The sequence below is a fragment of the Lytechinus pictus genome, chromosome 3, assembly GCF_037042905.1.
Source record: "Lytechinus pictus isolate F3 Inbred chromosome 3, Lp3.0, whole genome shotgun sequence".
Lineage (NCBI taxonomy): Eukaryota > Metazoa > Echinodermata > Echinoidea > Temnopleuroida > Toxopneustidae > Lytechinus > Lytechinus pictus.
In genome coordinates, this window is record NC_087247.1 from 9,445,870 (window position 1) to 9,467,919 (window position 22,050).

Consider the following 22,050-nt stretch of genomic DNA (forward strand, 5'->3'; position numbering starts at 1 on the left):
CCTAGATATATAGGCTGGAAAATATTTCCTGACTTTTGGTAGGCCCTACATAATCCTAAAATGCACCATGCACCTCTGCCCCTTTGCCAGGGGCGGGCCGCGGAGTTTTGAAGGGGGGGGGGGGTGACAATGCAAAAAAAAAAAAAAATCAGATGGTAATTCTTATGTTTTTATACACGGTTTGGAAAAAAAATGTGTGGGGCGGAGGGACTGAAGGCCCTTAGGCCCCTGTCTGCATCTAAAAATCAAATTTATAATATCCATGCAAACAATGTCCAAAGCATTAATTTTCGCGCGCCCTCAACGATAGACAATTGACCATTTTCGGCCTTTTTACGTGCATGAATCTCACTCGAAATGGGTTAGTTATCCCACGTGCCCTTAAATCACAATATTTAACGCATTTTATCATAAGCATATACATTATATTAGATTAATCCTGTACCTAAGATATTTAGTTTATTGAAAATTCTCAAAATTCATTGTCATATGTTGCTGGACACTAGAGATTTTGACGAGCTAGTTGCTCAAATATACCGAAGATGTCGCGTCTGAATTCGCATGACTCTTCTTGTGTAGTAAATACCGTATACGGCCACGGTACCGTATAGGGTACCGGGTTCTGTACGGTACCGTAGCTTTGGCTTTGCGTATTTACATACATGAGTACCGTATGCTATCTGGAATTTTGCAGGAAGCGACAGTGCGCCGCTTCACTCTACAAAGTGCACATCACTCTCCAATTCATTTACAGTTACCAGGTCTAGTAAGACTGTAGACTACAAAATGTAGATTTTATGCCATATCAGTTTTGTGGAGGATTTTAATAGAAAAATGTTTCATTTGTCGTTTGAATAATTTGACAATGATTTGAATAATTTGACAATGAAAATTAAGCCAAAAAAGGCCTTGCCAAGGATTTAATTTGATCGTATGGTACTTATCCGTTATCGTATTACCAAACACTTCATGAATTCAATCATATCGAACACAATATTCGCATAAAATTCATCAAACTTTTACGTTTTACCATAAAGATCTAGGTCTAGACTAGAGGTCTAGACTTACACAAATAAATGTGTAAAAAGGTTTCGCCAAGATTTTTTGTAAAAATCTTGGCGATTTTTTTTGTCAACGTCCCCCTACGATATCGCTCGGCTCCCAATCACACCCCTCCTACTAGTCCTACTCCTAGTCAAAGAAGTGAAATATTTTATTCACTTGAAAATAGTATCGTATTTACCGAGTGTGTGTTTTCTGTGAGAAAAGTTGAGAAAACAGCAAAATCACTGATGAGCTATTTTTATAATATTTTATTATTTTGAGGATATAAAGACTTTGAAAATGTATGGCTAAAGAAAACTTAAAAGTTAGACTAGAGCCAGACGTGGGAAGGGGTGATTGTTGCAATTAAGAATGGATTATTTCAGACAGCATGGGTACGAAATTATTACAGGAGACGGAGGACTCGATCGATTGTGGTGGGGGCAGGGGTCGATCAACCCATGAAATTATTGGGGGCAAACATCTCTTTGTCCCCAATAATTTTGAAATAATAAATTATGCAATGCAAAATTTAAAAAGCATGAAAGAAAAGCACTTTATGAAACATTAAACCTGACATGGAAATATTATCAAACATACAAAATTTTATTTTTTTCTGTGCGCTCCTTATTCAAAATTCTTTATTATAATTTGGTGCACAGAACTATCGCCCCCCTCAAAAAAAAAAAAAAAAAAAAAATTTTACCCTTGCCTCCCCCTCATCCGAGAGATGGATAACCTACTGAGCATTACAAGCTATTGAAAGTTGAAAATTCTAATCATTGGAAAGTACTATATCAAGGCTCCACATTAACTTTTTTTGGTGGTGGCCCATTCGGGCCACCAAAACCATCAAATAATTTTTTTTGGTGGCCCAATATTAAAGTTTGGTGGCCCGAAAAATATAAAGAAAAACATTAAAAATGAATAAAACAATTAATTCTGCAGCCACTACCACTAAGTTCCTTTCACTTTATACATCTTGTATGTAAACCTTGTTTGCTGTTATTTTACTTTGCTAATTGGTAATTGTCTCTATCGTTGTAAAAATGAAATGATTGAAAGTGAATAAATGAATTGTATTGTTCGCAGGTTGTGTGGACTTTTTTTAAAATCTCTGTATAGAGATAATGGTAAAGTAAATAAATAGTGCATAGCAAACTCAGATAGATGTACAAAACAATGGTTTTTCCTTCCTTCCTCTTTGAATCCTAAAACCTAGATTATATGCATGCCCCAAATCCAGTTTATTTCTGTTTTCTCTTTTGCAGCATATTATAGAAGGAGAAAATCACAGAAAAATATGCTGCAAAATTAGAACAATGCATAAAAGGGAGAAACAAACGAAAATAATTTTCAAAAAGTATATAACAAAAAGAAAACAAAAATAATAAAAGAAATTAGTGAAATAAAACAAAAGAAAGAAAACGAAGAAAGAAAAAACGAAGAACAGGGAAAAAAAGAAAGAACAGGGAAAAAAAGAAAAAAAGAAAAGAATAAAATTAGAGAGAAAAAAGAAAAGAAAATGAAAGAAAAATTAATAAAACAAAGTTAATATAAAAATGGGGAAAAGGGGAAAATTAAGAAGCCATTACATATATTTTTGATAGCTGTGGCAACAGTCTATTCTGACTGGAATATAATTAAAAGCCAAGTATATAATTTTCACTTACCTTTTGGGAATGGCACATTTCTATTTTTATATCCTTTAGTTTGTATTATTTTATTTTCAGTAGAAACATATTTTTTAATCAGGCATATTCAATGGGAAGGGGTATAAATGGTTTAACCACTGTCAAAAAAAAATGAAAGAAAAAAAAAAAACGGCAAAAACTATATCTGGAAAAAAAGTGTGAGAAAAGTCCTTCCCTATATTTGCCAAAATGTTGGAAAAAAAATCACATTTCATATCAATGAAATGCCTTCCCAAAGTATTTACTTTCTCAAGAGTGGTTTAAGAAGTCATTTATAAACAAGAAAGAAAGAAACTGTCTGTTTGTTTAAGGCTAGAAAATACACAGCTTCGAAAGAAACCAAGTATCAACATACATACAAATGCACACGTGGGACTGTGATGTACTTGCCTATGTGTTTTTATGTGTATTAATTCATGTGGAAATCGGTCTTTTTGAGTCAAAAGAGAGGTCATAATTCCTCTTCTTAATACTTGCAAATAATCAGGGTACACCAGATTTTCGTAATATAGACTGTAGAATTGCATTTCATTGGTGTAAAAGGTGACTTTGACTTAGATTTTCAAAGTTCTGTGGAAGATTTCTCAGCAGCAACATTTTTTATCGCAGCTCCCTGAGTCTGAATGGGCTGAGCTAGATCTAGAGCACAGCTGTATGCAGTGGCTTCATGCAAAGCTTACGCCAGCCGGCCGGCGCGGCTGGCTGGATAATAGCTACTGTATGCTATAGCTGTAGGCCTAATATGCAAACTGTGTGTGTGTGTATTTGTGTGTAGATCAACAAAAAGGGCGCATGACGAACTGGCTTGCAATTTGAGCTGTAGAAAGTTGATAAATGCGTGCAAAATTGGGAGAAAAATTGCGCTACTTTGAAAATTATTGGTTGCCCGATTCGGGCCACCAAAACTTAACATTTTATCAATAATGGTTGCCCGAGGTGAATTTTTGGTGGCCCCGGGCCACCGGGCCACCGCTAATGTCGAGCCTTGACTATATAACCATTGAAAAGTGTAAAAAATTTTGTGAATATTATAAAAGAGTTCCCCAATCCCATGTTCTTAACAATTCCACTCTTATTAATTGCTGTTGTGCTTTTGTTTTTTAGACGTTTTTAATTTTCTTCTCCTTTTTGTCTTTTTTAGGAAATGGCAAAAAGTAACCAAATAAATAATTCATGAGCATTAATGATAATGATTTTTAAATATCCAAATGAAAGATGCATTTGAATGGTATTTTCACAGGAAGTTCCAAGAAATTGTTGTTTAATCATTGTTTGTAGAGAGAAAGGTAGAGGGGAAAAAGAAAATTTCAGGAAGTTTTCTCAGACGAGAGCTATATGCCAGTATGTGTTGTGGACGTTTGCGTCTGTTATAAAAAAATTGCAGTAATCGTCTTCCCCAACCTGACCTCCTTATTGCAGTGTTAAATGTTTGTGTTATCTTTGAACAAAATTTTTGCTTACACCATTTTCAGAATACAAAATTTTGTGTTTTCTTCCATCCTAACACCGTGTATGGGCTTGCGCGTTGCGCACTGCATATTTCATGACCATATGCGGTGTTACCACTTGGGCCACATGTATGTTTTTTATGCTAACACGATTTTCAAAATACCAATCGTGTTAGCTAATAACGTTTTTGTGCTAACACAGATTTTCAGAATACCGCCCAAGGTTGATACTTTTCTTTTTTTGGGGGGGGGGGGACCCATGACTGCGCACCTAAAAAATCAATTCATTTTAAGCATGGTTTTTTATTAAATTTCAGAATATTTTTTAGTTGCTGATGTACCTCATGAGTTAGTGTGCCAAAAATCTAAAAATTTATGATATTCTTGGAATATCATATAGATTGAAAGAAAAAATTGTGCTCCAATTCTGCGCACCCGTTCACTTTACACACAATTCTTGTTATGTGATGAGAAAATGCTGCAGTTTGAGGCTGTTACATGAAATGCCTGAAATTAAATGTTTTTCCACCAATTTGACTCAGATATTTTTAATGAATTTCTGTCAATGTATTGTAAAGTTTGTGGTTGATGCCGGGTTTCTTTTAATAAGAATCACACAGATATGCAGACTTGGGGCACCGTACCATACCTTGTAGGCCTAACCTTAGATCTATAATAGATCTACTAGTAATAGTAGAGAAGAGAATATTCTACCTGCATATATTTATTTATTCTTCTGAATATAAAATCACTTCTCAAAATATGGTTTGGGCTGAAAATATCAGGATATAGACCCTCTAGGTCTAATTTTTCTTATAACAATTTTATATTGAGTTCAAATGTCACACAAAGATTGCAAAATCATAATTCAAGATTATAATTTTCACAAAGAATCAACATTCAAGAAATAGAATTGGAATGTGAGATTATGCTATGAAGTAAATATTTGTTGAATTCAGACTTTAAGCTCTCTCTTTGCTGTACCTATTCATGTGGAATGGCTTTTCACTGAAAAGACTAAAAAGAAAAATCTTGGTGTCAAACTTTTCTTTGTTTATATAGGAAGCGGAAAGCCAAGAGGTCTAAGGACAGCTCGCAAGCTGCGCACTCACCGCCGAGATCAGCGATGGCATGACAAGGATTACAAGAAGGCTCACTCAAGTACTGCTCTGAAGGCCAACCCGTTTGGAGGTGCCTCTCACGCCAAGGGCATTGTTCTGGAGAAGGTCGGAGTGGAGGCCAAGCAGCCCAACTCTGCCATCCGCAAGTGTGTCAGGGTGCAGCTCATCAAGAACGGCAAGAAGATCACAGCTTTCGTACCCAACGACGGTTGCCTCAACTTCATCGAGGTAAGCTAAGAAAAGGTTGAACGAGAACCCAACTCGCACACAATGTTGTTTTCCTTTAAAAATCACAGAAGCGTATATGTGAAAGTTATTCAGACCATCAATGAAAAAAATTATGAAGTAAAAAAAAGACCCAAATCACTTTACCTATGGGAGTTCAAGTATAAAATGAAATAGAATAAAGTGTCATCTATTTCCAAAGTCTTTCTCAGAACGATAATCTTCTCGAATGACAGGCTCCACGTATCTATCATATCTGATAACTTAATTGGGATTGGTGCTCAGGAGAAAACCACAAAGTCCTGATGATAAAGTGCATGATTAATGGTAGAATTGTCTGTGCCACTTCTTACAATCTACTCACAAAGTTGGGAAAGTGTAAAATATTGCATTCAGCAGAGGTGATATTGATATACATGACTTTTGTTCATGTACCCAATTGCTTTGTTTTAATCTGTTTTGTAATAAAACATTTTTTTTTTTGTATTGTACAGGAGAATGACGAGGTCTTGGTTGCTGGATTCGGTCGAAAGGGACACGCCGTCGGTGATATCCCCGGAGTTCGATTCAAGGTTGTGAAGGTGGCCAATGTCTCACTGTGGGCTCTCTTCAAGGGCAAGAAGGAACGTCCTAGGTCATAGATGGTTTGGCAAAGGATTACTATCAATAAAATAAACATGTACATGTAGGCAATATTGGTCTGATATGCTCCTTTTATTTGGTCCAGTGTGGTGTTTTGCATCTTCAAACATGTTATTGGGTCCTTGCAAGAATGTCCTCATTGCCATTGATAACTTAATATGTGACACCTTTTTTTGCAAGGAAACCAAACAAATGAAAGGTTAATCTAATCCTGGTAGTGACTAGTCAGTGATTTGTGTTAAAAAAAAAAGGAAAGGAAGAAGTTCAGAGTGGTGAAAGTTTAATAGAACTTGCGTGAGGAATGTCAGTCAAATGTCAAGAGATGAATATTCTGTTTGCCACTGTTGCTTGACACTCGTTGACCTTGGTTAATTGAATTTCTGTCGTGTGCTTGGATTGTAACTTGCAGAATTCATAACTTTTTATGCCTATCTGATGTGGATCAATTTGTCCCCCCCCCCCCATCCTGTTGACAGAGCAAGTTGTCAATAGGGTTGGGTTCCCTCTTCATGTGATCAAGGGGGTGTTTCACAAAAAATTAAGTGTGACCTAGAGTCGCACTTCAATGTCTAGTTGTGCTTGGTATAAAAGACATGACAGTATTGGTCAGATCATGCCAAGAGGACAAGCATTACTGTGTATTGATCAATAAGATTGCGCGTTGCATATCGTGTACGCTTCGGCATTTAAGTGCGACCTAAGTCATACTTCAATCTTTGTGAAACACTCCCCAGGAGTGTGAGACGAAATGGTACTTAAATATCCAGTTGCATGCTGTATCAAAGGCATCATGGCATTGATCAAATCATGCCAAGACGCGTGCTAATGTGTATCAATGAGATTACGCATCAGCAGTAAGTCATACTTAACTCTTTGTTAAACACCCCCTGAGGCTGGTAACACAAAGCTTAGCAATGGTCGTAGAACATTTTTCTACGACTGATTGCCTTGACTACAATGTGCAATCAATCGTGAAAATCGAGCGTACGATTAATTGCTATAAACCTTTGTGTTTCAGGTCAACGATTGTGAGTAAAGGTGTGTGTAACTTCCGAAGAGCTTTATATGAAACGCCCAGCAAATCAAATGAAAATTCACAATTGCAAGAGTTGTGATGTTTCCTGCAACATCCTCGTGCATATGGGAAGAGAAATGAGAGGAGAGAGAGGGAGAGCTGAAGAGAGTGGCTTCAAGATTTCATGATTTAAAACATTGCAATACCAAACGGTTATCTTGGCTACACGTGTAATCATTTGTTCAAATTGTTCAATTTGCATCTTAACCCTTGTTTAGTCCCATAACAATTTGTTGATTCTCCAAGTTGTGTTTTATATGTTGATATTATGCGAAATGGCATTGAAAGTTTGAAACCGATGTGTTTATTAGATGGTAGAGAAAAGCAAAAAGGGATTAAGGCAGGATTTAGACTACTTACTAAGGCATCTTACCAGGAGTCAAAGCTATGTCTCTTTATTACTTTCAAGACTTGCTTAACTTAAGACCAAAATTGGGACCCCCGGGTATGCAGTTCCGAAATTACGCAACATTTCGTAACTGCATGTAGTTTATTGGCGGGCGATAAACACAGTTTTTCACTGAAAAACTCAGTTTATCGGTACAATGGTTTTTCGAGTGATAAACTTATTTTTTCAGTTGAAAATGTGATAAACATAATTTATCGAGTGATAAACTGAGTTTTTCAAATGAAAAACGAGTTATTTGATAAACTTTATTTATCAAGTGAAAACCTTAGTTTATCAAATTCGAAAAATAGTTATATTATTATTATAATAGTTATAGTTATAGTTATATTAGATAGTAATAGTTATTCACTGTCATTTATTCGGTTGTGCAATCACAGATCTATGGGGGCTGGGTGTGGGTAAGGGTTATAAAAAAGGGGGATCATTTTCTTTAAGTCTAAGGGCACTGGAAGCAGAGGGGGCAACCCCCAACAGTAAAAATTTGAGGTCTGTTAAAACCTTTTTTAGGGTGAAGGTAAAGGGATTTAAAATGGGGGGACCATTGTCGTGTCATTTGGTCCAAGGGCGCTAAAAGTGGGGCAGAGGGGTACTTGCTCCCCCTCCAATGAAACTTTGGGTTGAAGATAAAGGGATTTAAAATGAGGAATCATTGTCATTGGGTCCAAGGGCACTGAAAGTGGGGGCCACTCGCCCCCTCCCCCAATAAAATTAGGGGGCTAACAAAATAAGTTTTTTGGGTGGAGGTAAAGGAATTTAAAAAGGGGGGTCAATGTCATTGGGTCCAAGGGCGGTGGAAGTGGGGGCAGAGGATGCACTCCACCCCCAACAATTTTTTGGGGTCTGGCAAAACAAGTCTTTGGTATGAAGATAAAGCAATTTAATAAGAGGGATAATTGTCATTGGGTCCAAGGGTGCTGGATGTGGGTGCATGCAGAGTTGGAACTTGCCCCCCCCCCTAAAAAAATGAGGGGGGGGGGAAGCCCCATGGTCGTACTCACGATTTTTCCTTGGGGTAAGATGCATACACATGTTAGAAGAAACTTGAAAGTGAGTGAGCAAATTGACAGAGCTCGTCATGGGGGCGCAACTGCATTTTCCAAAGTGAAATTAAAGGATTACGTGCACAATTTTGGATAATTTTGTGAAAATATTTAGTAAAAAAAGTGTAGTTTTCGCTGTGTACGGCCATGCCCATATAAAAAACCAAATAATGAAGGCACTTTTGTCTAAAAATTATCACTTTCATTACTGAAAAGTTGAGAAATTTTCGCCCCTCAAGGGGCACTACACGAATCATTAGATTCAATGTAGGGTAAATGCAAATCCTATGGGAATTATTTGGGCAATTATATGTTCTCCCTCCCACCATCCGGTTCTGCTGTTTGAACTAACAGAAAAGAAAAGGGACATTTTTCAGGAGTAAATAATGGCATTTGGGGCACTTAATCAGAGGTGAAGGGGCCACTGGAGAAGAATTTCATCATGGTAAAGGGTACTAAAGAGGCGATAAATATTTTTCTCTCTGAATAATTATTTCATTTGTAACTTTAAGGGGACATTAAAAAAAGCTTAGTCTTTATGAAAATTTTCATAAAATTCACCCAAAGTATATACAAACTCCTTCAATTTCACCTTAGAAAATGCAAAAGTGCCCAATGACAAGCTCGGTCACTTTGTTCCCTTGCTTTCGAATTTCTCCTAAAATCTTTATGCCCTCTTGTCCCGTTGCAGCGGACGATGGTCTGTACAAATTTGTATTTGCAAATGACTTTGGCTCATTTTAAAAATAGGTTGCAAGCGATCAAATTCCGTTGGCAGCCATTTTCTCCTATGAGAAACACACGCTTTCATTCGGCAGGTTCACTTGTTTAGAACCAGGCCGCCATGACACCATGGCAACTGACGTCATCGCTTCGGTACTCTATTAGCCTTCCAAGCTATCAGTTTTTGAGAGGCGAGTCTATTGGAGCTTGCATAGTTGAGGGTGTTGTGATAAATCAATGATCAATCATAATCAATTTTTGTTGTTTGGGCAAATTATTCATTAAATTGAAATTTAATGCATGAGTGAACATGAATTGCAATTTTTAGTCCAGCATTTTAACTTTGTCATGTGAATCTCTGCAGTCTGTTCATGGGAGTCAGGAGAATAGGGGATGAGATGGGTGAAGTAGACAGGATAAGGGTCAGCAGAACATTTAGCCCCCCCCCCTCCTGTTGATATCGAGGCTGATTGCTATTCCATGTATGCATATAGTCCAGAGCGGACTGACAATTTGAAAATAAATTCTGAAAATGAGGGCATCAACTTTTACCTATCAATCATTTAATCAACACTTAATAAGTAAATCAACTCAATCAATATGATCAATCAAGCATTCATAATTTCATAAATCATAATCAGTCAATTTCATAGTAATTATTCAATGAAAAGAAAACTAACCCATCAAGCAACCATCGGTCACTTTGCAGTTAACTTTTAAATACCATGCAGGAAGTGAGACAGAAAAGAGAGAGGTGGGGGGGGTACATGACTTGTGATTTATAAAACAACTCAAAGAATGCCCTTTTAACAAAGTTGCCTCATCTTGTGCCTTGCGTGCAACATGTACCATCACATTCCTCTGACTCTCACAAACACATTGCTAAGATCCATATGATAAAGTTAAAATGTTACACAAAAATTACAATTCCTGGTCACTCATGCATTAAATTTCAATTTCGCAACTCATGATATTTTCTCAAGGAACCAAACTTATCTTGCTTGATCATTAAAATTGGCATAGCACCCTTAACTGTGCAAGTTCCAAAGGACTCACCTCTCAAAAAACTGGAAGGCTTATTCCTGCCCAGCTTCTTAGGAGGGGAGACAGGGGGGGGGGGGGGGTGGAGAGGAAGGGAGTGCTTAAATGTTCGGTTGACCTTTATCCCTTCAACCTACTTCACCTACATAAGTCCTTATCTCACCCCTATTCTCCTGACTCCCATGAACACACATCAGAGATCCACCTAAAATGTTCAAATGCACTAAACACATGCATTTCATGTTCACTCATGCATCAAATTTCATTTTAATAACTCATGAAATTTGCTCAAACAATTGAGTGATCATTAATTTACCACAACACCATCAACTTTTCAAGTTAAGGACTTGCCTCTCAAAAATTGAGAGGCTAATTCCTGCCCAGCTTCAGTTTCATACCCTCTAAGTGGGAAGTTCTCACTCAATCATGAATAGTTTTCCAACTTTTTAGTATCATTTTAAAGTTGACTTTATTGGCTTTCCATATATTAAAAACTTTCCCCCAAAATTGATATATTTTTGTTTGGCAGCCATTTCAAAAGTATAGTTTTTTTGAGACGCACTGTATATCCAGAATTCAATGCCCTGAAATGTCTCCAAAGCAAATCCACACATTCATCAACGACAAAGCAATGGGGAATCTGAGCATTCAGAGAGCAGCTTTCCCTTTCCTGTTGTTTTTTCTATAATGAATGTAAGGATTACAAAACAAAAAGATCATGGTAAGACACCGGCGTGAAAGACGCATTTCAATGAACCAATACCAACATCCTACTTTAGATCAAATATAAAAGCAGACATACAAAAGTGCACATTCACACAAAATTTTCTTTTAAGGTTGAAAAATTGCACCTGGTAACAGAATTTTAATGGAATATTGAATTAAGACTTATACATTTGATTTTGATAAAAGAACAATGGAACAAAGTAAAAATATAAATATGGTAGCTGTGAAGGGGGTCATGAACGTTCATGACATACACTGAGCCTGCTATGGACTACATCATCCCACTATGTCAAGATTTTGGAACAGACAGCGTTTTCATAATTCATGAAAGTTTAAAAACAAGTAAAATTTTCTGAAATTATATGGCCCGTATTCTGAAGTCGGGTTCAACGTAAACTCAGGTTTAAAGTTGTGGTTTAAGTATGGATAGCCAATTGTTACATAAATCACTAACAGTAGAGATATCATATTTCAGCTCATTTGGCTCTCAAATCATTCATTATTGTCTAGGAAGTATAAATAGATGATTGTCTTTACCATCGTTGAATCAGGAAAGAGCACAGTAAACATAAGAAACATACAACTTAATAAAATTTTTGACTTTTGGCTTCCCATAATTTTAGCACAGAGTTAGACCATGGTCTAAGTTAAACCTGACTTCGGAATACGAGCCATAGTGTCTAAGTTCATTAGTTCAAGCCTTAACTCTAGAGAGAAAAGGAAAAATATGGATAAAAAAATCGCAAGACTAATACAGCGTGTCCACAAAATATACTAATGGCACTCTAAATGGGTATAGTGTGAAAATTAGCAAATTGTATTGCATATAATTTTAGAATTATAAACCCCTACGAAAAACAGCATTTGCTGATAGGATGTTCCATCCCACGAGTGGAAAATAAATAAAATAAAATAAAATTGTAAACTATGATTTATTTTATACAACTGGCTTAAATTTTATGTGATACAGTCCATTGAACACAGAGATATGAGCATTCTTTCAGTACTCATCAGAAAACTTCTCAATCCAATTACGTTGAATAAAGAACGTAGGCCAATTATGTCTTCATTTACTCTTTTTTTATTTCCTTTAAAAAAAAAATTTGTACCACATAATGCAGGCCCATACTTAAAATGAAAAAAAAAATGAAAGTTTGAGGAAGTTGACATGATATCTTTAATCAAACATACCTTTAATCAAACATAAAATTATACTCAACAATAACTACAAGGGAATGAATTAAGACAATTTAATTTGAAAAGTTCTCTAAGTTTTTGTTATGTTTCGCTGAGCGCACGATTGTAAACATGCAAGATTGTCTATTCATCAGAGCGAGGGGGGGGGGGGGGTTGAATGAATAGGTCACCTCCCCATCATGAACAAAAAAAAAATCCTTACACTTTTATGCTCATTGAATAGATAGAATTTAGAACACTTGAATAGATAAAAAAATCTTTAAGCTGAACCTGCACACTTATGATTACTTCTCCAAACAAAACTTGTAGAGTTTTTCTGATGTGTAATGAAAATATACTGATATATATCTTTGTGATCCAGTTGTAGAAAATGAATTGCAGTTTATGAGTGCAAAGATATCAACAATATATAATGTACTTTTAATATACCAATCTAAAGTGCCATTAGCATTTTTTGTGGGACACGTTGTATATCTCTAAATTAGCCATGGCAGTTTGATATTTATTGAGATAAGCACCAACTTTAATGTCTTGATTATTCATATATTCTTTTGAATTGGGGTTTTTCATCAGATCCACAAAAAACATAAATGCGTCCATTAGCGACTGGTATTTCACAGTTGGCCAAGTACATTGACATAACAACATGCTAATGCATTCATAGCATAAATGCAACAAATACCTTCATGGAGTGTTCATTGTGTGCTATTTTAGTCACCTGTTTCGGCATTCTGCTATGTAAGGCATGCTTGCATAATACCTTGCTTTGAAACCTGACTATCATAATGAAAGAAATGAAAGGTCATTTGACCAAAATTGCCCATGAGGCAACTCCGAACTGGTCTGTTGAATGTAAACTCTTGTCAGGACATCAAACATTAAAGTGTGACATTAACATAAAGTACAATAACCTTTTCTCACCTCAAATCAGATAGCAAACGGGGAAGGGTGTGGTGGGCTTTACTTACAAGGACAGAAAGTTGAAAACAAATGCAAGGCAAACATAATATGTGATGAAATTCTCTACTTAACTAAACAAGAAATTTCCTCCAGGTGATTTCCTAGAATATTACCCATGTAGGAATGGGGTACAATTTGAAAAGAAAAAAAAAGGATAAAAACTTAGGGTAATACTGATAGCAAAAAGGTTCATTCTAGATTGAAGTCTTTGTAACCAAGTCCCTGTCTCCTATATAGTGGTTTGAATAAAATCAGTCTTGACTACGGAAAGCCAACAACATATTTGTGACTGAAATACAGCTGAGTCTAAGTCAACCTTCCATAAGTCAAATAATCACCACAGTCAAATTTCTCCTAAGTAAAACATATTCTCAGCCCGATCTCATGTCCCATAAGATTTGACTTTGGAAGAGTTACCTGTATAAAGACGCACCATTAGATATCCCGGAGGGGGGCTGGAAGTTTTTCCCCCAAAACAAAACTTGACTTGCTATATGAGCAAAAAAAAAAAAAAAAAAACTTGACTCACCATCAGAGTAAAAAAAAACAAACTTGGTCCACTGACAAATCATCTGAAAGGGAAAAAAAAAAAACTTGTCTCAATGGACTAAGGAAAAAAATTACTTTACTCGAAGAAAAAAGGAAATTTTTTTGGCATGAACCCAAACTTCCAGCCCCCCTCCCGGTATCTAATGGTGCGTCCCTAATCAAGAGAGGTACCCTTGACGGATGATTGTGAAGGATCATGAATTTGAGCAATCAGCATGCTATTGGATGACAAGAGAACATTGCATATGCTTTCCAGATAAGAAACAATGGCTTGACTGGCTTTCTATATTTGATATTGATTTGAATCAAACACGACTCTTAAAAATGTGGCCATTTATATTGAGGGTTTCTCAAGGTCATTTCAAAGTTTCCACTTCATTTTGTGTGTAATCTGACAGGGACAAGCTGTACAATTATATTGGATGAGTGTGGATCTTAAAGGTCAAGTCCACCCCAGAAAAATGTTGATTTGAATAAATAGAGAAAAATCAAACAAGCAAGACGCTGAAAATTTCATGAAAATCGGATGTAAAATAAGAAAGATATGACATTTTAAAGTTTTGCTTATTTTTCACAAAACAGTGATATATACAACTCAAATGAGACAGTCAATGATGTCCATCACTATTTCTTTTGTTTTTTTATTGTTTGAATTATACAATATTTCATTTTTTTATATACTTGACATTAAGGACCAACTTGCCTGAATCATATAGTATTAAACAATGATCATTCCACTTGTTCAGTGAAGAATTAATCTTTGTTTCACTTGATGATGAGGAGAAAAATAGAATATTCCCTATTTATTATAATAAAATACCAAAGAAATAGTGAGTGGATGATGTCATAGTCTCCTCATTTGCATACCAGCCAGGATGTGCATATAACTGTTTTGTGAAATTAAGCAAATCTTTAAAATGTCATAACTTTCTTATTTTACATCCGATTTTGATGAAATTTTCAGTGTTAAACTTGTTGGATTTTTCTCTTTTTATTCGATTCAATTTTTTGATGGGGTGGACTTGTCCTTTAACAATGTCAAATGTGAAATAGTAAATTGCAGATTGCCTGAACTTGCTTTGTCTACTTTGGTCTCATTCAACACGGTCTAATCCTATTTTGTTCATCCACGAAACCATGTGATCTAATGTTCCTACAGCCTGCCTACTATTTTCCAGTAAGGCCTTTACCTATTTTGTTTAATATTCACCACTTAGATCAAAACACCTACTGTAATTCAATAATTGCTGCTCGAAATCGTTATCCACTTTTAATTATGTTTTCGGCATCTCTTTAAACAGGAAGAATATTTTTTTAATCATGAGTTAGAATATTATTGGAAACTTTTGTGATATTGGTGAAATTCTGGATCTGGAACATGCTACAATTCTTTACACCTGACAAAAGTTGCGGTATTCATAATCTACCTTTTTTTAGGTTTGAGTTCTTACATGATGATAAAGCTTAAGATGTATGATATATGATTATACAATTTTCAACAGAAGTTGTGGTTTAATCAGGCCAAGTACATTTAGCATTTAATGAATCATGCTTATATGCCCATTTAAGCAGTCTGACTGAGATGCATCTACGATATAATCAGAAAACACCTTTTTTTTTTATTCTTTAAAGGGGAAAAAATAGAAATAGAATAGTATTATTAAGACTCAAAATTAAATCAAGAGACTAAAAAATAAACATCTGCCGAGAAGAAACAACACTTTAATCAATAAAGTGTTTTAAAAAATATGTTTAAAACTGGTTTAATTCACTTTCTAAATCTGTATTTAGCTTTGTGCTATGGTCTATTGGAAGGTTTAAAATCAACTAAACAGAACATGAATGCACAAGTAAGAGATATTAAATCCACCATTTTCCAAAAAACATTTATTTAAATACTCTAAATGGAGAATATATCTGATTAACTGAGCAGAAATGATTGCGGAATTTACGTGCTTCAGGTTTTGACATCAAGAAAACACACACGCAAGTCTGCATGACCTCACAATGGATGGAAGCTTGAAAATGAGTAATAAATATTCTCATACTGGGTAAATAAACATGCAAGAATTAACCATCTGATTGTCATTCTCTTCAGTTGCAAATCATGGACCACTAATCGGGGTCATTCAAACGTTAACTGTGTAGCCAAGGTATAGGAGTTGGGATCAATCTCAAAATTGCAAGTGATCTGAACCAACTACAACTCTTTAGAAGGCAGGGCCCAAATCAAGTCCTGGGGTATGTTTCACAGAGTGTTTTGTCGGTGGTTTTCACTGAAATCTTGCTCTAAGCCAATCAGATGGAAGGATTTTGGTTGCATATAGAAGTAGTCCATGATAAATCACTGACAAATAGCAACATAAGAGAGCATTGTTGGCTCAGTCGGTAACGCGTCCGCCCATTGAACCAAAGATTGTGGGTTCGAGTCCACCCGGGCGGACGACTGAAGCCAGTGCGTTGTGTGTAAACGTCTCTCCCATGTTTCATAGATGCAGGCCATGTTACAATGGAAAACACTCCATCCCTCGGATAGGACGTTAAATGGAGGCCCCGTGTAGAGGAGAGTCAGCACCTTCGCACGTTAAGAACCCACTGCACTATTCGTATAAGAGTAGGGGGAAACCCGGTGTAGTGGTCCACCTGCATTACCCCCAATCAGTTATATCGGGAGGAGAGACCTGCGGGTCATAGTGATTCAGTTTGCCTTTCGCTTCCCAGGCACAGGTGACACCAAACAAATATTAATGATGATGAAAGACTCCCCTTGGCTGGATTACCATGCCCTACGCATCTTTGCAGGTCTCCATCATAACGTGTAACTCTTTGTTTTATTTACTGAAGTATCAATAAAATGATATGACACAAACCAAACTTAGGGAAATGATTTATCAAATAAATTCATCGGTAACTTTCGTAACTCTCCCACACTCTTGGTTCACAGCACTTATCTTAATTCTTCTAAAGAGCGTGGGTGCAGAACCATGCAGTCATTACTCACTATTCTCACCTTTTGAAAACCCCCTTGACAATCGTCACAATGCATGGGTAAACTGAGCATTTCTCATAACACTGTCAAATGATTTAACTCCTTTAAAAGGCTAACAACAACAGGAGCCTTGTGTGAGGACACCCTAACATGTCGCCTAATAATTAGACTGAGCTTTGAGAGATCTCAAGGTCAGCTCTACTGCAGGACCGACGGATGCAGCAAAGGATGCGATCGCCCTTCTAGGAAGGAGCGGCATCTTGTCTTCATCTGATCGTATCCATGGCGATGTAGTTCCATCGCTCATCCAGGATCTTTATCCTCTCTCCTCCAGGTTGTGAAGGTTATCCTGGCATTTCCTCTACCACTTCCTAAAAAAGGGAAAACGAAAGACAGTTCTCATTTTTGCTCGAGTCTTTCAAAGGACATTGAGTCAATATGCCATAGAATTAAAAATCAATGACAGATTTTAATTCTCCATGATACATGTAATAAAATGAGATTCCAAAAAATAATTGTTTTTTATGTGTACAAGACAGTTACCATTTTTCAATTAAGATTATTTTGACCAGCCTGAATAAAAAAGAGTTGTGCCTAGTATTAGACCATCCTAAATATAGTATTTAACAAACAGGAAAGGTATTAATATATCATATAAAGACATCATATTTCAATTTGTTGCTTCCATATGATTACGTCTTCATCTAAATACAGCTACATGCTCCTGTTTGTTCCACTCATGAACTGCATTCATAAACTGCACACATTAAACAGCACTGATCCTCAAGAGAAAAAGTATGTTTCAATAGCTGAATTCTTCCATGAATCTGTTATATCTGAATATTCATCTGCCTATAAGTCAAAATACAAAAAGGTCTTAATCGTGAATGTATCTGAAAGGAAATCTTACCTATTACCCTTGGCGTTGAATATTTGCTCCGTGTTTGGTGCCCCCTTGGGATGGTGGAAACGAGACTTGCCAGTCTGAGGCACACTCATTGCTGGTCTCTGCATACTGGCCAACATTTCTAGTTCGTACAAAAATCACAGCGGAGGAAAAGTCATTAACACCGGTGTCGCCCTCGCCATCACCACAACCATCATAATATTCACAATCATCACTATCATCTTCGGCTTTACTACTAACACAACCACCACCATCATATTCATCACCACCAATACCACCACGATCTGCAGCATTACCATTACCACCATTGCCAACACCACCACCACCATCATCGTCATGACTGCCACCACCATTGTTTTCAGCACTACCATCATTACCATCATCACAATCATCATCATCATCACCACCACCACCATCACCATCATCATCATCACCATCATCATCATCATCATCATCATCATCATCATCATCACCATCATCATCATCTCCATCATCACCATCATCATCATCACCATCATCATCATCTCCATCATCCCCACCATCCTCCTCCTTCTCATCATTACCTTCATAGTCTTCCTCCTCTTGTCTCTCATTGATGTGTAGAGTTAATTCTTTCATTCTTTGTTTCTCTGCTTTCTCCGCCTATAAAAGTAAAATGAACAAAACACACATTGCAACTATTCTAGCAAACTCCAGACAAAAACAAAACAAAGCAATTGTGTATCAATTTCTAAGTTAGTAGCCATAGTAGGTCATACATCCTGTAATCTACGAATGAGCGATTTTCTGTATAAATGACATCCGTCTTACAAAGACATGATGAATATCATGTATTCGAAGAAATCTCAAACTGAAATTGATCTCAACATGTATTCATGGACACAGTTGAGATCAATATGTTGATTTAAAATGATTGTATATTTTTCTTTTGCCAAGTCCTGTAACCTTGACCTAGTCATTCTAAATCACATTAGATCATCAACAAAAACAAAATAGCCATTCAAATATGCACATGCCAAAGGGCAGGTCAAATACACTGCCTTAAGCTGATCTATGACTATAAGAGAATAGTTCTCTTTTACCCAAAAGCATAGCTAGCATGAAAAAAGTACTTCAAAGCACCTTTTCACCACTTCATTTCCTTAAACTTGCCATAACAAAATTCATGACTGTTAGATGCCAATGAAACCTTTACATTTGATTTGGCTGATAGAAACATTGCCATAGAAATTATCGACAAAAAATTTGAAGAAATAGGTCCACAAAAGTAAAATAAAAAGACTGAATCTGATCAGGGCCCCGTCTTACAAAGAGTTGCGATTGATCCAATCAACCAAAACTATGTACGGCCAGCGACGTCAACATTTAAAATGCAAATTTGTTCAAAATATTTTTTTAGATATGATGTATATTCATACATTCATTGTTCTCTTTGTTTACTAAAGAGATTGTGCAAATATCTTGTAGAAAAAATTATGGTATGGATGGATTTCCGTAGAGTGGAGATTGCTTGGATCAATCGCAACCCTTTGTTAGACGGGACCCTGGGGTACCTCTTCTCTGTTCTTGAGATTGGCAGCCAGCTCCGAGTTGACCGGAACCTCAAACTCCTTGAACTGCTGCTTGTTTCCCTTGCGGGTCATCAGCACAAAGTTCACCGTCCCAGGATCCTCCGGTTCTTCCACAGCCGAGGACTGGAAGGGGTTGAAGTTCAGCGGCTTCAGGGCTGTCCGAGCCTTGATGTGAAGAGGTACTCCGATGTCCAGCTGAGTGACTTTCATGGATTCGGCATTTCTTTGCTGTGGGGATGAATTTTCAAAGAAGTTCTGAATAAATAAATAATAATTTAGGATTTGTATAGTGCACATATCCACCTTGCTAGGTGCTCCAGGCGCTCCTATGTTACCCCAGCTAAGCTAGTCTACTGATTCTGGTGCACACAGCTTTTTGAGGAATTACTTCCTGCTGGTACCACAGTGTGGATAAATTTCTTACTGAAGGAAAACACGCCATGGTTAGGATTCGAACCCACGACCCTCTGTTTGAAAGGCGAGAGTCAGAACCACTAGACCACGACGCACCCACACATGAATGGCACTCACAAACACTGTTCACGATGCTGAAAGCTGAGGCTAACTATTAAAAGAATAAAGTTGATGGAAACTTTCAGTGCTCTATAATAGTAAGACATTTCATTCCATCTGCTCTGTAGGAAACATCACAACATTTAAAGTATAAATGTGATATTGAGGACACATCGCACAGATGAGAATTGAAATTAAAATAATCATCCAATGTAATTATGGATGAAAATATCACTATGGTAATTTATTCAACATAAACCATTGAATGGAAATGTCTTCAACAAGAACAAACAGAATGGTGGGGGGGGGGGGGGGTAAGAAAAGAGAATGGCCCAGGAGAAGTAGTCAAAAGCAACAAAACTTGGGTTACATATTATCACTTGTCACCTGAATATTTTCAGAGAGCATCTTATCAAAAGCAGCAGTGAAGTCTTCATCCTCATCGCATTGTAACAGCTTAGGGCCTCCTGTAATCACGGTCACCTACATTCAAATCAAATGACAAAAAAAAACCAATGCTTTCTGTTACCAAATTACTTCTTTTCACAATGACAAATTCATACACTGTCTCCTACCATGATTATGCAGAAAATCATATATGCCATTACTTTATTTATTCATTAACTTATTTCTTTATTCATGTATCTATTTATTCATCTATCTATCATTTGTTTAAATATAACCTTGGTTAAAACTCAAATGGTGAACCCTATTCTAATGAGTCAACTCATCCTTGGGAAATATACAATGTACAACCTCATTCATATTTTACTTATCGCATATATGTATTAATAACTATGTATATCATATCAGAATAAAAACATATACACCATAAGGTACAAACAAAACAAATTTAGTGAGTTGCTCTCTCTCTCTCTTGAGATTAAGATTTAAAAATCGTCTCATTTATGGCAGACATTAGCTCATGGATAGCAAAAAGGAATGATTTGATTCAGTGAACTTACATTGTCATCTTCCTCAATCTCTCCAGCCGAATCTAGTGTCAAACTTTCTTCATAGTCACCATACATCTGCAAGTAACAACAGAATGGGTGATTTCAAGTTCAGTGTTGACCTTTTGGTGTTGGTGTTAGGTCAATTTTTACAAGATTTTAACGCCAAACATAAAATGAAAATGGTCCCGAAAAAGTTTTTCACTAGTTGTTGAGATGTCATTAATGTGATCTGGATCCATTTTACAAACTCTGAATAAGTTTTGGAGCTAGGGGAAGCAATCCAAATTTTAACACCAACACTAACACCAAGGCCTACACCGGACTTGAAATCACCCATTGAGCGGTGGCATGAATAAAGATCATATGAAAGAAGATCGCTGATTGGTCAGATTCGCACTTCTCACCAAGGTGCAATTCATTACATGGTGATAAAATTTCACAGGCATCATTATATAAGAAAATTATTTGTACAGTTTGGAGCGTTGTGGCCCAGTGGATAAGTCTTCTGACTTTGAAACCGAGGGCCGCAAGTTCAAATCCCAGCCATGGCGTAATTTCCTTCAAGAAATTTATCCACATTGTGCTGCACTCAACCCAGGTGAGGTGAATGGGTACCCGGCAGGATTAATTCCTTGAATGCATGAGCGCTGAAAGGCAGCTCGAGCTTAGGCCGGGGTAATAATAATAATAACAACGCGCCTTGGAATATAATATTTCTAGATAGATGGTGCTATATAAATGCCTATTATAATTATTACAAAGTGGTAGAATCTTAGAGGTTTATAAGAGTAGTTTGTAACTTGTCATTAATAACTGTATTAATCTTATTGAAGACAGTAAGGAAAGAAGTGAATGGGTTAATAGATAGATTCCTAGGATTCAATAATGGAGAAATGAATGCTGAAGATGCAAACCTCTTCTTGCTCTTGCTCTTCTCCTGTATTCTGACTCTGACTATTGGAGGCGCTGTTTATTCCTGCCCTCCTCCCACGTCCATCGTCTTCCCCGTCCGAAGTTTCATCATCGTCGTCATTCAGTGACATAGAAGAGTCCATGCCTGGTCAAAGCAACAATGGTAATATATAAATTCATAATATAAATGCACAGCATACACTATGTTAACAAAATGGCCCCAATTTGAAAGCACACTAAAAATGAAGCAAATAAAAATATTTTCTACGAGAGACTGCCAAATTTTAATCGAATGGGACCACAGACAT

The 22,050-nt window shown here is 36.6% G+C and overlaps 2 protein-coding genes across 2 annotated transcripts in view; one reads left to right on the forward strand and one right to left on the reverse strand.

The window, feature by feature from the left end:
• Positions 1-299: 299 nt before the first annotated feature.
• On the forward strand, positions 300-6,225 carry LOC129255934 (small ribosomal subunit protein uS12). Its single transcript, XM_064096309.1, has 3 exons — positions 300-361; positions 5,249-5,535; positions 6,027-6,225. The coding sequence occupies exons 1-3, from the start codon at positions 358-360 to the stop codon at positions 6,171-6,173; spliced, it is 438 nt and encodes a 145-aa protein (XP_063952379.1). The 5' UTR covers positions 300-357; the 3' UTR covers positions 6,174-6,225.
• Positions 6,226-17,223: 10,998 nt separating this feature from the next.
• Positions 17,224-22,050, reverse strand: part of LOC129257865 (regulator of nonsense transcripts 2-like) — a 28,270-nt gene continuing 23,443 nt past the window's right edge. The window contains exons 28-34 of the mRNA XM_064096311.1: positions 21,745-21,887; positions 20,840-20,905; positions 20,262-20,357; positions 19,344-19,589; positions 18,354-18,432; positions 17,794-17,911; positions 17,224-17,254 (exon numbers count right to left, since the gene is read on the reverse strand). Of these exons, the coding sequence (XP_063952381.1) occupies positions 17,245-17,254; positions 17,794-17,911; positions 18,354-18,432; positions 19,344-19,589; positions 20,262-20,357; positions 20,840-20,905; positions 21,745-21,887 (758 nt within the window). The 3' untranslated portion in view covers positions 17,224-17,244. The remainder of the gene's footprint in view (positions 17,255-17,793; positions 17,912-18,353; positions 18,433-19,343; positions 19,590-20,261; positions 20,358-20,839; positions 20,906-21,744; positions 21,888-22,050) is intronic.

Excerpts from the sequence above, each read along its gene's own strand:
- LOC129255934 (XM_064096309.1), top strand. Across the intron at positions 5,536-6,026 it reads GTTGCCTCAACTTCATCGAG|GAGAATGACGAGGTCTTGGT; the intron begins GTAAGCTAAGAA and ends TGTATTGTACAG.